General features: G+C 39.3%; 1 protein-coding gene across 2 annotated transcripts in view; it reads left to right on the top strand.

Moving 5' to 3' along the window:
- LOC111869544 (protein O-mannosyl-transferase Tmtc3) overlaps nt 1-12,531 on the top strand; it is a 54,529-nt gene extending 41,998 nt beyond the window's left edge. For both annotated transcript variants that reach the window (XM_023861162.2, XM_023861161.2), the window contains exons 13-15: nt 4,326-4,508; nt 5,625-5,909; nt 7,683-12,531. In XM_023861162.2, coding sequence (XP_023716930.1) covers nt 4,326-4,508; nt 5,625-5,909; nt 7,683-8,498 — 1,284 coding nt within the window. In that variant the 3' untranslated portion in view covers nt 8,499-12,531. The remainder of the gene's footprint in view (nt 1-4,325; nt 4,509-5,624; nt 5,910-7,682) is intronic.
- Nucleotides 12,532-13,332: the final 801 nt, after the last annotated feature.

The raw sequence follows: 13,332 nt of genomic DNA, 5'->3' as shown, positions 1-13,332 counted from the left end.
GGTGTTGTTATTACCACACTGTCATATTTCACTCGCTTCGCTCTTCGTGCAACATGTTTAAGCCATCCTCAGATATATCTTACATTGTATTCACTCCCTATTGAGGGAGGGATCAGTTAAACTTAACTGAAACTTGAGGGTTAAGAAAGTTAAAAAAATAGTTAAAAATATTGTAGCGTGTTTTGTGTGTCACGCTACAAATAAGTTCACGCCGTCTTTTTGTATAGCGAGTTTATTCCTTTCGCTCGCCTTACACACACTTTACAATCATCACAACTTGCAGTGTTACAGTCACTGCTCACAATATCTCGGCGATGCTGGACTATCTCCTCTGGCGGTTATCCCAAGACTGATCCCTTAGACGGCTATTCCGGGACTTTCTTTTCCGATGGCTGATCCGAGACTGAAGACTTCTCATCGAAGCTGGGTTTTTATAACCTTGGCCGCTGCTAGGCAAATGAATCCTCTGTTATAGCAGTGGAAACATCGCTTTGTTGGCTCCGCGTTTCCTACGCAATAACCCATTGTTATCGCGTTGTCTCTGTGGGAACGCTTTGTGTATTCGTCGTATCCGTGGAGATTCCTGTTAGAACTACAGTAGAGCATTTGTTGTTTATTATGCAACGGTCTATTCTGGCGTTTCCACAGAAGTGACTCTTCTGGGTTCCAGACACGTTACATTGCTCCCTTCTAAAGGTTGTTCGTCCCCGAACAGCCTAAAGGTTCTCCCTCGGTTTCGATTCGCGGTGTTCTGTTGGCAACGCCTGCATTCGGCCTTGGTGTCTGCCGGCATCTTTGTGTGGTGTCCGTCCAACCGCATCCGCCCCTCTCTTCAGTGGTGCTCGCCCCCGAGCACTCCCGTAGCCGAGGATTTGTTGAACTCGTTGTCTCACATTCATTCTTCACTTTCATTCTTCATGCATCCTTGTTGGGGAGGCCGGTACTTTACTGGTTCCTCCCATAAGGGCTGTTACCCTTTTTCCATTTTGGAGGGGGTCGACCCCTCCATAAGATCCAATTCTTGGTCCTTAACTTCCTCAGGTGTTTCTTATCTTGACGTAACAGCATCTGAAGTGTGGTTTGAACTTGCTGACGTCGTTCCTTGTGTTCTTCCCGCCAATTGCCGGTATGGGGTCGTGGCGCCAAGTCCTTTCTCCGGCATCTGAAGGTTCCCTTGGGAACTTCCTTCTTGAAGTCTTTTCTCCAACGTCGTGCCACTGTCGCATGATGGGATATCTTCCAGGTTACTTGTTCCACAGTGTCTGCATTTCGGCCCATACGCCTGTGTCCTGCACAGCGTGTAGTCATTATTCCGGTGGGGGCCACTTCTTTCCACTGGCATCCAAATTTTCCCTTGGGAGCTTCACTCTTGGAGTCGTTTCTCCAACGTCGTGCCACTGTCGCGCGACGGGATGTCTTCCTGCTTGTGATGGCCAATTCCTTCTGGGGTTCGCCAATTGCCCACGTTGAATTCTTTGCTTTCCAGCGGCGGCGCTCCGCTGCCAGTTTCTGGTCCCTACGCCGTTTCTTCGGTTCTCCGACCGGTATTCTCGTGGCGTCTTCCGCGGGGACCTCTCGATGCGTCGCCTCAGGTTTCATGTTCACTGAGACTGGCTCCACTACATCTTGGCAGGCTGTCGTCTCTTCCTGCCAGGAGTTCATATCGGCTTTCAACCTCTTGGCTCGCATGGCGGCCGTCCTTGCTTGGATGGCTCTCGTTTCTGCTTGGAAGGCTTCTCTTTCTGTGGCCATTTCTTCTCGCCAGGCTTTCGAGTCGGCTCTCATTTCTTTATGTCGGGCGTCGGCCTTTTCTTCCATGGCTGTCATTTTCTTCAGCAGAAGCTCCAACATCTGCTGCATTTCCATTTCTTGTTTTTTTTTTGTAGGACGCGTGTTAAAGTTCGAAGTCACTTCTGACACCAATGTAGCGTGTTTTGAGTTCAGATCTTGTCAGTCACGCATGTAGTTCAATCCTACTTATCCCACTTCTGACACCAATGTAGCGTGTGTTGTGTGTCACGCTACAAATAAGTTCACGCCGTCTTTTTGTATAGCGAGTTTATTCCTTTCGCTCACCTTACACACACTTTACAATCATCACAACTTGCAGTGTTACAGTCACTGCTCACAATATCTCGGCGATGCTGGACTATCTCCTCTGGCGGTTATCCCAAGACCGATCCCTTAGACGGCTATTCCGGGACTTTCTTCTCCGATGGCTGATCCGAGACTGAAGACTTCTCGTCGAAGCTGGGCTTTTATAACCTTGGCCGCTGCTAGGCAAATGAATCCTCTGTTATAGCAGTGGAAACGTCGCTTTGTTGGCTCCGCGTTTCCTACGCAATAACCCATTGTTATCGCATTGTCTCTGTGGGAACGCTTTGCATATTCGTCGTATCCGTGGAGATTCCTGTTAGAACTACAGTAGAGCAATTGTTGTTTATTATGCAACGGTCTATTCTGGCGTTTCCACAGAAGTGACTCTTCTGGGTTCCAGACACGTTACAATATGTTTAAATTTTCCATGAATAATAATTGTAGTCTTTGTTTGGTATCTTTTATGTGTTGGTGTTTTTGACAGTGACGGAACGGTCATAATTTATAGATTTTGGTACAGTTATGATGTTGCCAGTGAGATGTTCATGGTTGGTAAGTGGAGAACATCAGGGGCATGTATTACTTTCCATGGCAGTTTTAAACTGCTTCTTTTTATTTAACTGTAATTGGTGTCTCTTTTAGCAGGAAGTGAATACAGTAGAACAACTTGCAATATAAGATGCAAATGGCCATGCAAGGCTGAAATAGTATGTTGTACAAGTGAGAGTTAGTAAATAAGTCACAAATGCATATAAAACAAAACATCTGATATTCGAGCATGAAGAAACTTTTATTTCTTGACATATCCTCCACCAACATTGATATGTTTGCCCCATCACTCTACCAGTGCTTTGAAACCTGCAGCATAGAAGCCTTTTGACTGTTGTCTCAGCCACTTCCACATCTTCATTTCATCATCTGTGACTTTTGAACATCCATGAGATAAATTCTCAACCCAATTGTAAACTGCTTTACATAACAAACGCTTCCCACCATAAACAGAAAACATTTCTTTATGAATATCCTTTGCAAGGAGTCCTGTTGCCCACAAAAAATGCACAGCAGAACACTGGCCTTCAGTAATACACTCCTCTCAAACTGCCACCATTTTGACTACTGAAACAAGCTTCTGAACATGTTCATATGTGTCTGCTACCTGGAAGCTGGACTGTGCTGCTACCTAGTGATACATGTAGAAAACCTATTACATCCATTATTGCTGTTTTACTCACATTTGTGACCTATTTACTAACTCACCCTTGTATGAATAGCAAACTAAGTGAGTGACGCATGACAGTTTGGTAACTGCAGCCGTTGGCATGTTATGAAAGTTGCATTATTAATACTGGAATAAATGCTAAGTTATACTTCAGTATTCATTTCATATACTCTTTCAATGTGATTCAACCATTTGTGTCATAGGTTATCTGTTTCTGCATTTTACTTAAATATGTAGTCCTTTTACATCCGCATTTGATTTTATATTCAACTGGACACCCATCAGAAATTTAATATCTTTTTTTAATTTTGACTACTGCATTTGTAGGATGTTATTATTTTACAGGATGCTGTCTCTTTTATCATTGTCTGTATGCAAAAAGACTTCTCAATTGGGCCAAATCAATAGAGTTAGTCCCTGTGTTTGGACACCAGTACAAATATGACAGAATGTATAAACCAAACACAACATACACCATCTTTGGAAGTTAAGACAGAAGTTTAAGACATCACATGCACGAGGCCTTGTATGTATAGTGTTGCATAATGTAATGGCCAGAGCCAGTAAAATCAGGGTCCAACTAAAACTATAAAAGCAAGTTCTAAAAAAGGGACAACTATAAATACAAGAAAATAAAAGACAGTGCATAGTTTCTTGGCCTTTAAAATCACAGATAAGACAAAGATAGATATGCACATAGACCCAATAGCTCAGAAGATTAAAATTTAAGCAGACAAAATGAATACATGCTGAAAGAACCTAATTTAAAGAGGTTTAACATCTTATCCCTCTTGAATCCAATCTTGCTACTCTTATGACGAGGCCTCATACCTCAGTATTTGTCTTGTATATTGCACATGTACATTTTGTTGGTACTTTATGATTCCTAGCCCTTAATTATATGATGTACCTGCCGTTTCTAGGTACTTCTATATCCATACTTGAACTGATTCGTGGATACATGGAAATTGCAGTGAAAAAGTGTGAGGTATTGATTTGCTGATTTCAGTTAGGTGTGGTTTTCTTGGAGCAAGGGAAAGCTTCACAGGCTCTTGCCTACTTGGATAAAGCACTTGAATTTGATCCAGAACATGAACAAGCCTTACTGAATTCTGCCATACTACTGCAAGAATTGGGACGTGCAGAACTTCGTAAAGTGGCCAGAGAAAGACTGCTAAAACTGCTGAGGAAGGTCAGTGATGCTAATAAAGTCAGACTTGTTGGATTGGGGACTCACACAGTGGTTACTGTAACAAGTACTGTCTGATGAGATATGGCACCATGTAGTCTTGCAGAAGTCCACCAACACTTCTTGCTAGGCTTATTCTTTATCTCTGAAGATGGAGGAAGTTTGTACCTCTGAAACATCAGTGGATTTCTACCAGGTGACACAGCTTCACATCCAGAAGATGGTTCTTAGTCTGTTCAGCACATTGCATGGCTTTATAACCCAGAAGGTTGAGCTCTGTACAGTAAAAATGATCATAATCAAATAAGGAGAAAAATGTGTATTGTAATTAATTTCGCATTCCGTTATTGACATATCTAGTGCCTACAAGCTGTAGAGGTGTGTATATAAAAATAATTTTGCCATTCATTTTGTATGTTTGTAAAATATGCTTATAAGTAAAGTGTTCAGGAAAGTATTTTTACCCAAGAAGTGAAGTGAATTTAGGATATTCCATAATGAGGAAGTTTATGAGATACAATAAAAAGATTGCTGTGGTCTTGTAGTTTAAAATTGTTAGTGATGTTTACAAATAAAAAGGGAGAGTTTTTCCTGCCTCACAAACAGTTATTTTTATTGTGTAAGATTTGATGTTTTCACGGCGGTGACTATGAAGAAAGCAGTCTTCTGGAATGTGGCGCCGTGTAGATGTGGTGTTAACCGACGTTTCAGAGGAATGTATCGCCTCCATCTTCAGGGTAGAAGGAAAAATAAGAAAATCTGCAGGTGAAGAAACTGTGAGAGCAGGTGCAAGCAGACTAATGTCGGAAATAATCTCAGCTATATGAAAGCAGGAAAGGAAGGGATCTGGCGTCATGTCCTGGGGTGAGGTTTAGGGAACAGATGAGAGGCTTCCATGACTTGCTGAGACAAAACCCCCCCCCCTCTCTGTTCATATTGTCGGGATGCATTTTGAATGACTCAACCAATCTTTATGGATAAAAACCTATCATGTATTCACTATGCTTGAGGCCGCAAAAATGTATATCAAGAGCCAGTCCGCATCTCTCAAGTTCCAGTAACAAGACAAAAATAAAATCAGAACAAAATGTATTGAATATTCTTTCATGTTTGTTCTAGGATGCAACCAATGAGAGAGTTCACTTCAACTTGGGTATGTTGGCAATGGATGACCAGGATATTGCAGGGGCAGAACACTGGTTTAGACGTGCAATTCAAATGAAAGAAGACTTCCGTAGTGCCCTGTTCAACTTAGCACTGCTACTGGCAGATGATCATCGTCCACTGGAAGCAGCTCCATTTCTAAATCAATTGGTCAAACTCCACCCTGACCATGTCAAGGGACTAATTTTACTTGGCGACATCTACATAAACAACATTAAAGATCTGGATGCAGCTGAGAATGTAAGTCTAACGTTTCATGCATCAAACTTTGTGGTTATGTTCCTTCCTAAGGGTCACAATCCCCACTGTAATTCTTCTAGGTAATCAATGATGGTCACAGCCATTCCCTGTCCTTCATACGGTAAAGGTAAAGTTGTCTCTATGGTTGTTTAATTAAGCACTATGTCATGAAGACATATGGGGGAATAGAGGCATAGCTCCACCATTCTTGACCTTGTCACTAGATGGAGGTAAGTGGTCAGCTTCACTCCCTGGCTGCTTTACCTCCAGGAATGAGCCCCTGGTACTCATTAAATGGAAGGCTTGGATGGCCTCAGAGCTTGTCTGGATACAGATGAGAAGAGAAAAATCTCTTGCCCCTACCAGGAATCGAACCCTGGTCATCCATCCTGTAGGCCATCACTGTGCCAACTGATGTATCCCAGCTCCCCACTATACTTCATACCATTGCTTAAATGCTCAGGAAGTACTACTGTGATGATTTTCAGCTGCTAAGGGTATATAATATTGAATATTAGGCTGATTTGTGAATGCTGTGATTAACAGGATGTAGAGGCAAATGGTCGAAGCCTGTTTTAACATACTATCTACCGTTACATTTACTTGGAAAGTGTGAGGAAAGTCACAAAAGACCTCAGTATAGCTAAACTCATGTGTGAAATTTAAACTGAAGACCTCCCAAATGCAAAGCAGAACTACAAACCACTCAGCATGACATTTTATTTGTCCTGTGGTAAGTCTAAGAGGCTGCTGCTCTTTACAGATCTTCTGACATTATTTTGATATTTGATAAACCTTCCAGGTTTATTCCAATGTGTTTTCTGTCATACTCTGTGTACCTTGGGGACAGGGGTCCATTGTCTTCACTTAGTGACTTAGACTATTATGTTATCATTAAAAAATTACCCGACTTTATTTCAACTTGCTTCCAACATTCATACACCAGGGAGAAATTCAAATTGCTTACACTGAATTCTTTCCCTCCCCATAAAGTTGACTACACAAGATGTGACATACCCTAGTTCGTAGAGTGGACTGACTTTATCATAGGATTATAGGTTTATAAGCTGTGTGATTTCCATGGCAGTGTTCAGATTGTGATCTTCTGGGTTATTAAACCTGTAACCTTGTAGGCAGATTGCAATGTTTCAGAGGAATAGGCTGTGTGACTTCGTGTTTTGCCTTATGCCATCTATGGGCAACTTTAGTGACTATTCATTCATCATTTCTGTTCTCTAACACTACATGTTTTGGCTTAACCAGCCATCTTCAGGCGTATAAGTTGTGATTAAGGAATCTGCTGCTCACTGTAATGCTGCTTTGTTTCTCTTATGTAGTTGCCTCAGATTACATCTGGTTATGCGAGTTAAACATCTGTTTTTATTTTGGTGTCCTTGAGATGCAAGTGTTTATCTTATGGTTTTCTTTGGTTTGTGGGGACCACAACACAAAAACTCCTGCTGCAGCAAGAACACTCAAGACAGCCACAGCCAACAACCCAGACAAAACCATAAGGCAGACACGTGCAGTGCAAGGACATCTAAATAAAGAAGTTGCACATAGCATAAAGCAAAACACACAAAGTTAGAGTTAGAATGTCTTCAAATGTTACAATCTACCAATGTGATAATACCTTTTCCTTTTATTCTATGATAATTAGGCCTTTGTGAAGAATTGGAATTAAATTATTATTACTTTTTTAATGTTGCTGTTGCTGCCTTTCTTTGCCATTAAATTGGCTCTCATGTCAGTTAATACATATTTTATTTACAGTGCTACAAGCGTATTCTACAACTTGACCCTGAAAATATTCAGGGCCTGCATAACCTCTGTGTGGTTTATGTGGAGAGAGGAAACCTATTGCGAGCCGAAGCATGCCTGACTCATGCTTACAGACTTGCTCCAAATGAAGAATATGTCCTGAGACATCTCAACGTTGTGCGGTCACGCATTAGCAAACTTCAGATTTCTCGTTCATCAGAAGAGGGAAAGGAATTTGAAGATTTTGGAGATGCACATGACTTTCAGCACTATGAAGAGAATTTTGATGATAATAATTTGGGAGGGGACTTTGATGATGAATTTGGTGCAGATCTTCAGGGACCTGAAGAGTTTGGAGGAGATGTACATAGCCATAACCATAAAGCATCTCTCAGGAAAACATATTTTGTAGAAAAAGATGAAGATTCTGATGTTGTGGATGAACAAGCTTTGCCATTCACTGACAGATTACACAAGCAGAAACCATCTGAGACAAGATTTACAGGTACTCTACAAGCATCATCTGTACAGAGTGATTATACTAAAGAAAGTAACACAGTCCCTACAAGAGAAGATATCCCTGAACATCAGTTCTCTAAACCTCAAGAAATTCAACATTCATCTACCAAGCCACAGCAGACAAACATCAAAAACAAATTACACCCCACTTCAAGAGATCCGGTCTTTTCAAATAGTCCTTCCAATGGAGTGGGCAAAAAACATGAGGAGAAATCTACAGAGACTATTTTTGCAGACAGTCTGAAGACAAAAAGCCAAAGGAAAACTTTAAAAAATCATCAAGAACTGAACAAACACTCAACATCTTAGCACTCATAAGTTTGTACTGCAGAGTTCAGTAAGACTTACATTTATATTTTAGTGAGTTGATGCAACTAAAGCATGGGTGTTTCTACTATATGTAGATCAAGAGGGAGAGTTTCTATACAATCAGCTGACACCAACAGAATCTGAAAATGTTCCATTTCAGTACCACAATAAGTGTGCTGGGCAAAACTTCTTTTTGTTCTGGTTTATGGGAGGTACAGTGTTCTTAATGCACAAACATTGCATTTGTGCTTTTAAACACGAATCCATTATATAAATTACATAATTCTTCTTTTTTCTTTTCAAGCATTACATCTATGAAGTATCTTCTTTTAAATGCTGTTTATTGATATTTAAACTGATGTTAAAGGAGCATTAAACAGATATGTAGTATGCGAGATAACAAATAAGTTATTTTCTTGACATAAAAATAAATTATTGTGCTACTGGAATTGTCGGTCCAAAAATGTTACTCTTTTGGCAGCTGTGTAATTTTGAATGGTAAAGGCAAAAAAAAAAATCTCTAAGTAAGAGGTTCTGTTCCTTTTGGAATCTCGCCTCTCACTACCACCTCCCTGTTCTCTGGTATGATGTATGTACAAACTCATTTTGAATATTCTAGACATGATTTAAATGGGGCACATACGGAACTGTACAGGTCACCATTACTTTATTCCTGTATAAGGAATTCTGTTGTTCTCCGCTGATTGTATGAATTCTACTGTGTTATTAATTGTTTACCTTCTCTGCCAAGTCTTGAGTGTGGCATTTTAATGAACATTCTTTCTGCCACATATTCCAGTAACAGCAGTTTATCTTTCTTTTGTTGTTGGTTTTTTTTTCTGTTGTTTTAAGATTTTAAGCCACACAAATACAAGATATTCTAACAGTGTTCTAGCTGTAGTTTAGGTGGATGGGGTTGTCCAGCAGTGATGTCAATTTTTGTGGGGTTGGGGTGTTCATATGTCCTGTCTGTGGCATCCCTTCTTTATTTGTGGCAGCTACAAAATATCTTTAAATAATTATACTTTCAGAAGTATAGCAACAGGGTTTGCTCCCCTAGCCCACAAAAATAAATAGATGTAATATTCTGTGATAATCAGCAATTGTTTATAGAGCGTAATGTGAGTTTTATGAGGTTTTTCTAATATCTCAGTACAATAATTATGCTTGATTTAGTGAAATCGCATGTATTAGGGAATTCAAGCTTTTTATGTTGCTTTGTATTTGTTTTAAAAGACTTACCAGGTTTAAGTTCTGCCCTGATCAGGGCAAAATACTCTCCTTAGCCTTCCAGTGATGTATGTATCTTACTGAATGATCTCTCAATAGTAGTGAAGTATACTTTCTATGCAGTTTTATGTTTGTATATAATTATAGTTTTATTTGAACGCTGTTTTCCTTGCCTAAATACTCAGGGTTTTCTGGTTGTGTTGTAATTAGTTTGGTATTTGGATGTTTAAGTGAATTTCATCATTATGTTTCAAAATTTAATCTGAAATCTTGTGTGTCAAGACTTGTTTTTAAGTGCTTGAAAGAGCAGTTTCACTAAGCTGAATCTTTGATATTCATCTAAGGTACAATATCAGATACACATTAGGTTACAAACGGGTCTTTTCCCTCCCTTGAATTTCCTCCATATAACATTTTCCAGAACATATGGTTCGAATCTCTCTACCATAATAAAAGTGATGGGGGGGTGGGAACTCACTTCAAATTATTAGCTATAGAGAAATTTTAATTTGCAACCATGAAATTCTTTCTTAGAATGAGAGTATTGTTATACCATACTATTTCTCATATTGTACTACATTTTTATTTGGTAGTGGATTTTTTTTATCATGTTTGTTGCAAAATAACCTCATCATGTCATGAGACAATTGAACAACATGGGACTCAAAGCAGTGACAACTAGTCTAGCTCAGCTTTAGAGATGAGAATTCAAGGTAAACTTATATCCCATATACTTTTTTCTTCAGAGTAATAGCATAACAAAAATTTGAATTGATTATTTTAAACTATAGAATCTTCATCAGTTAATGTTCCATTACAAAATTTATCTTTCCTTGGAAGCCAAAGCCATCACAGCATCTGCATTGCACATTATATATGAGACTGTATCGAGGATTTTCATTTTCTTCAAATGTCCTGCACTTTCATAAGAAATGTTATTATTGAAGAACTTTATCTATCACAGTTTCTGATTGCTCTAAAGTTTTTCTCGTAACAGATGGCTCTTAACAGTACTTTTGTCTGTGGTTTAACATCCAGCTATCACACACAATGCAGTTTGAAGTATGTATGGAACGTTTATAGTAAGCATTAGAGGGAGGTGTAATAAGTCTAGTAAAAATTTTGGAAGTGAAGTGAAATCATTTGTCCATTTGTGTGCGTGTGTGTTTGTGCATGTAATCGTATTGTGTCATACTTAATACAGTTAAATTTGTATTACCAAAGCAGAAAACCATTTTCCCTCTCTTCTTATTGTACAAACTCATCGTAGCCATTCAGAATTTCTCTGTGCCAAAGTGCCATATCTTGTACACCCTGATATAGAATTTAAGTATTCTTAACCTGAGCACTAGATGAAAATGAATAATAGCTTTCATAGTGAAGCAGCTTTTACTTCCAAGAGGGAGAGTCCCTGGTCCTTATGGCACTCAAGGCTGGGCGGTCCCTGAGCAGGGTGTTATGAGAAAATTTCTGTTTTCCTATTGGAAATAAATACCTGGCTGTCCAGTCCAGACTGAGCTGTCAGTGCTGTGATGGTCAGTTCTTAAGAGCAAATTGCCTTAATCAGCAAACTACTTATATTCATGAGATGCCAGATTCAGCCAGAACATGATCAACCCTGATTAAGATTTGCTATGGTAGTCACTTCAGGCAGTTGTTGGGACAGTACTTGACATGGGTCATGGCTGCTTTCTCCCCAGTCCATTTTTTTTTTTTTGAGTTCAACAAAGAGTCATCCCCTTATTTCCTTCAGCTTTAAATACCTGCTACAGTTGATACATCCTTATTTTGTGAACCTGTGATCTATCCATCCACAATCAATCCTCAGTGGGAGTAAATTAAATTTTTGAAGGTAGCTTCAGTATTGGAATGGGCATAATTGAAACCATGAACTTCAGAAGCAAGCCTGTTATTAAATGTGTGAATACTTTTATGCTAGTTTGTATATAGCATATTTTACTGATTTTATTTGATATGTGATGTGATGACATATTGGCTTCCATCTTTTTTGAAATTCTGTATACTGCATGATCTTGAATATGGTTTAAACAACATCAAGTTTGTACACAGTCATACAATTCATGCATCTTTCACCTCCCAGTCACGGTAATTTGGATATTTCCACTATTTTCTTATACATTGTGGCTTCTACTAATAATGCAATCCTTTGTTTCTGACATACCTCATTTTCTGTACCTTGTACAGTTAGGTTATTGGTGTATGTGTACCAACTGAGTACCAAAAAATAATATTTTTGGTATGGAAACTGAAACTGCTTGGAGCCATGATACTTTCCAGTATGTCAGGAACAAGAAATGTGGAGTGGATTCATCAGACACGAGGGGGTCCGCCAACAAATCATGAGCATGATAAAGAACCTTCTCTTAAATTAAGATTACTTTCTGCTTGAATGTTATGCCATGTGTTCCAGTGTAAGCTCACGAATGTTTCTGAGGAACGTTGGTGAATTTCTGCTGGGCTACAAAGCATTACATCCCAGAAGATTGTGCTCTTCATAATCACTACTATGAGAATCTCAAGTGCAACTATTCTTAAATTGTTGCATCCTGCTTTACTTTTAGATGAATCAAATCTCTGCAGTCAACACAATGTGTATAGTTCACTAGTAGGCTACATGTTTTGGTGTGAAAACAACACCTTCATGCTACAGTACTGCCTAAAATGGTAACAGAATAATGGCAATTACTTCAAACATGACTTTTACACTTTCATTCATATTTCATTTCATCAGTAATTTGTCATATGACAGGTCCACAGTCTCTTCCAAAACAGTTCCTCCACTTAATGCGATCTAGAGCTTTCTCCTTCAAATGAGAATATCCTCTTCTGTCCCCGAGGTCATCCAGCATCTTCTTACGTCTTTTTCCTTGTCTTCTGGTCGCATACATGGTATCTCTGTTTTTGGAAAGAGACTATCCAGGAAAAGTGATAATGTGGTAGTTTTTCCATTTGCTTTCCACATCGCAGTACAACAGTCGTTCAAACCACTCTGGTCACGCCTGTTGCTGTACGAACTTGAACCACCTCAAGCCTCATTTGCTCTGTGCTTCAAGTCTCTGCTGATGACACTGCTTCTGGCATCAGTTTTTGGTTTTTGGTGTCTCTCTTCATCTGATGCCTACCCTTTGACCTGTCCAGCAAGGGAGGCCCTGCCAGTAGCTACGCTACTACTGGTATAGCTCTCAGGGTTCTTGGCATACTCAAACCCCCTCACCACGATAAGGTGGAGACACCAACGAGGAGGTTCATATATGACATGATAATAGAGGTAATATATTTGAAAATGCATGTGTAATTAGGACTTCAGCCTGAAGATTTTAAGACCAAAGAATGTAGGCTGTCTGTGAAATATTAATGAGTATGTTATGTTGAGTGCTTTGATACAGTATTTAATCAGACCTTCAGGTTCCATAAAATCTGGTGAATTTTTGGATTTTCTGAGCATCAATTAGCTTGTGAACAATTCCAGCACGTTCATTCAATATGTTTAATTATTTCAGAAACCATGAGTTTTGTACAAATAATGCGTTGCTCTTAAAATATATGTTTATTTTTCTCAGAAACTTTCTGTCCAAGCATTTTT

The sequence above is a fragment of the Cryptotermes secundus genome, unplaced genomic scaffold (assembly GCF_002891405.2).
Source record: "Cryptotermes secundus unplaced genomic scaffold, Csec_1.0 scaffold196, whole genome shotgun sequence".
In the NCBI taxonomy this organism is placed as follows: Eukaryota; Metazoa; Arthropoda; class Insecta; order Blattodea; family Kalotermitidae; genus Cryptotermes; species Cryptotermes secundus.
The sequence above is the reverse complement of the archived record's forward strand: the minus strand, read 5'-3'. Positions and strand labels throughout refer to the sequence as shown.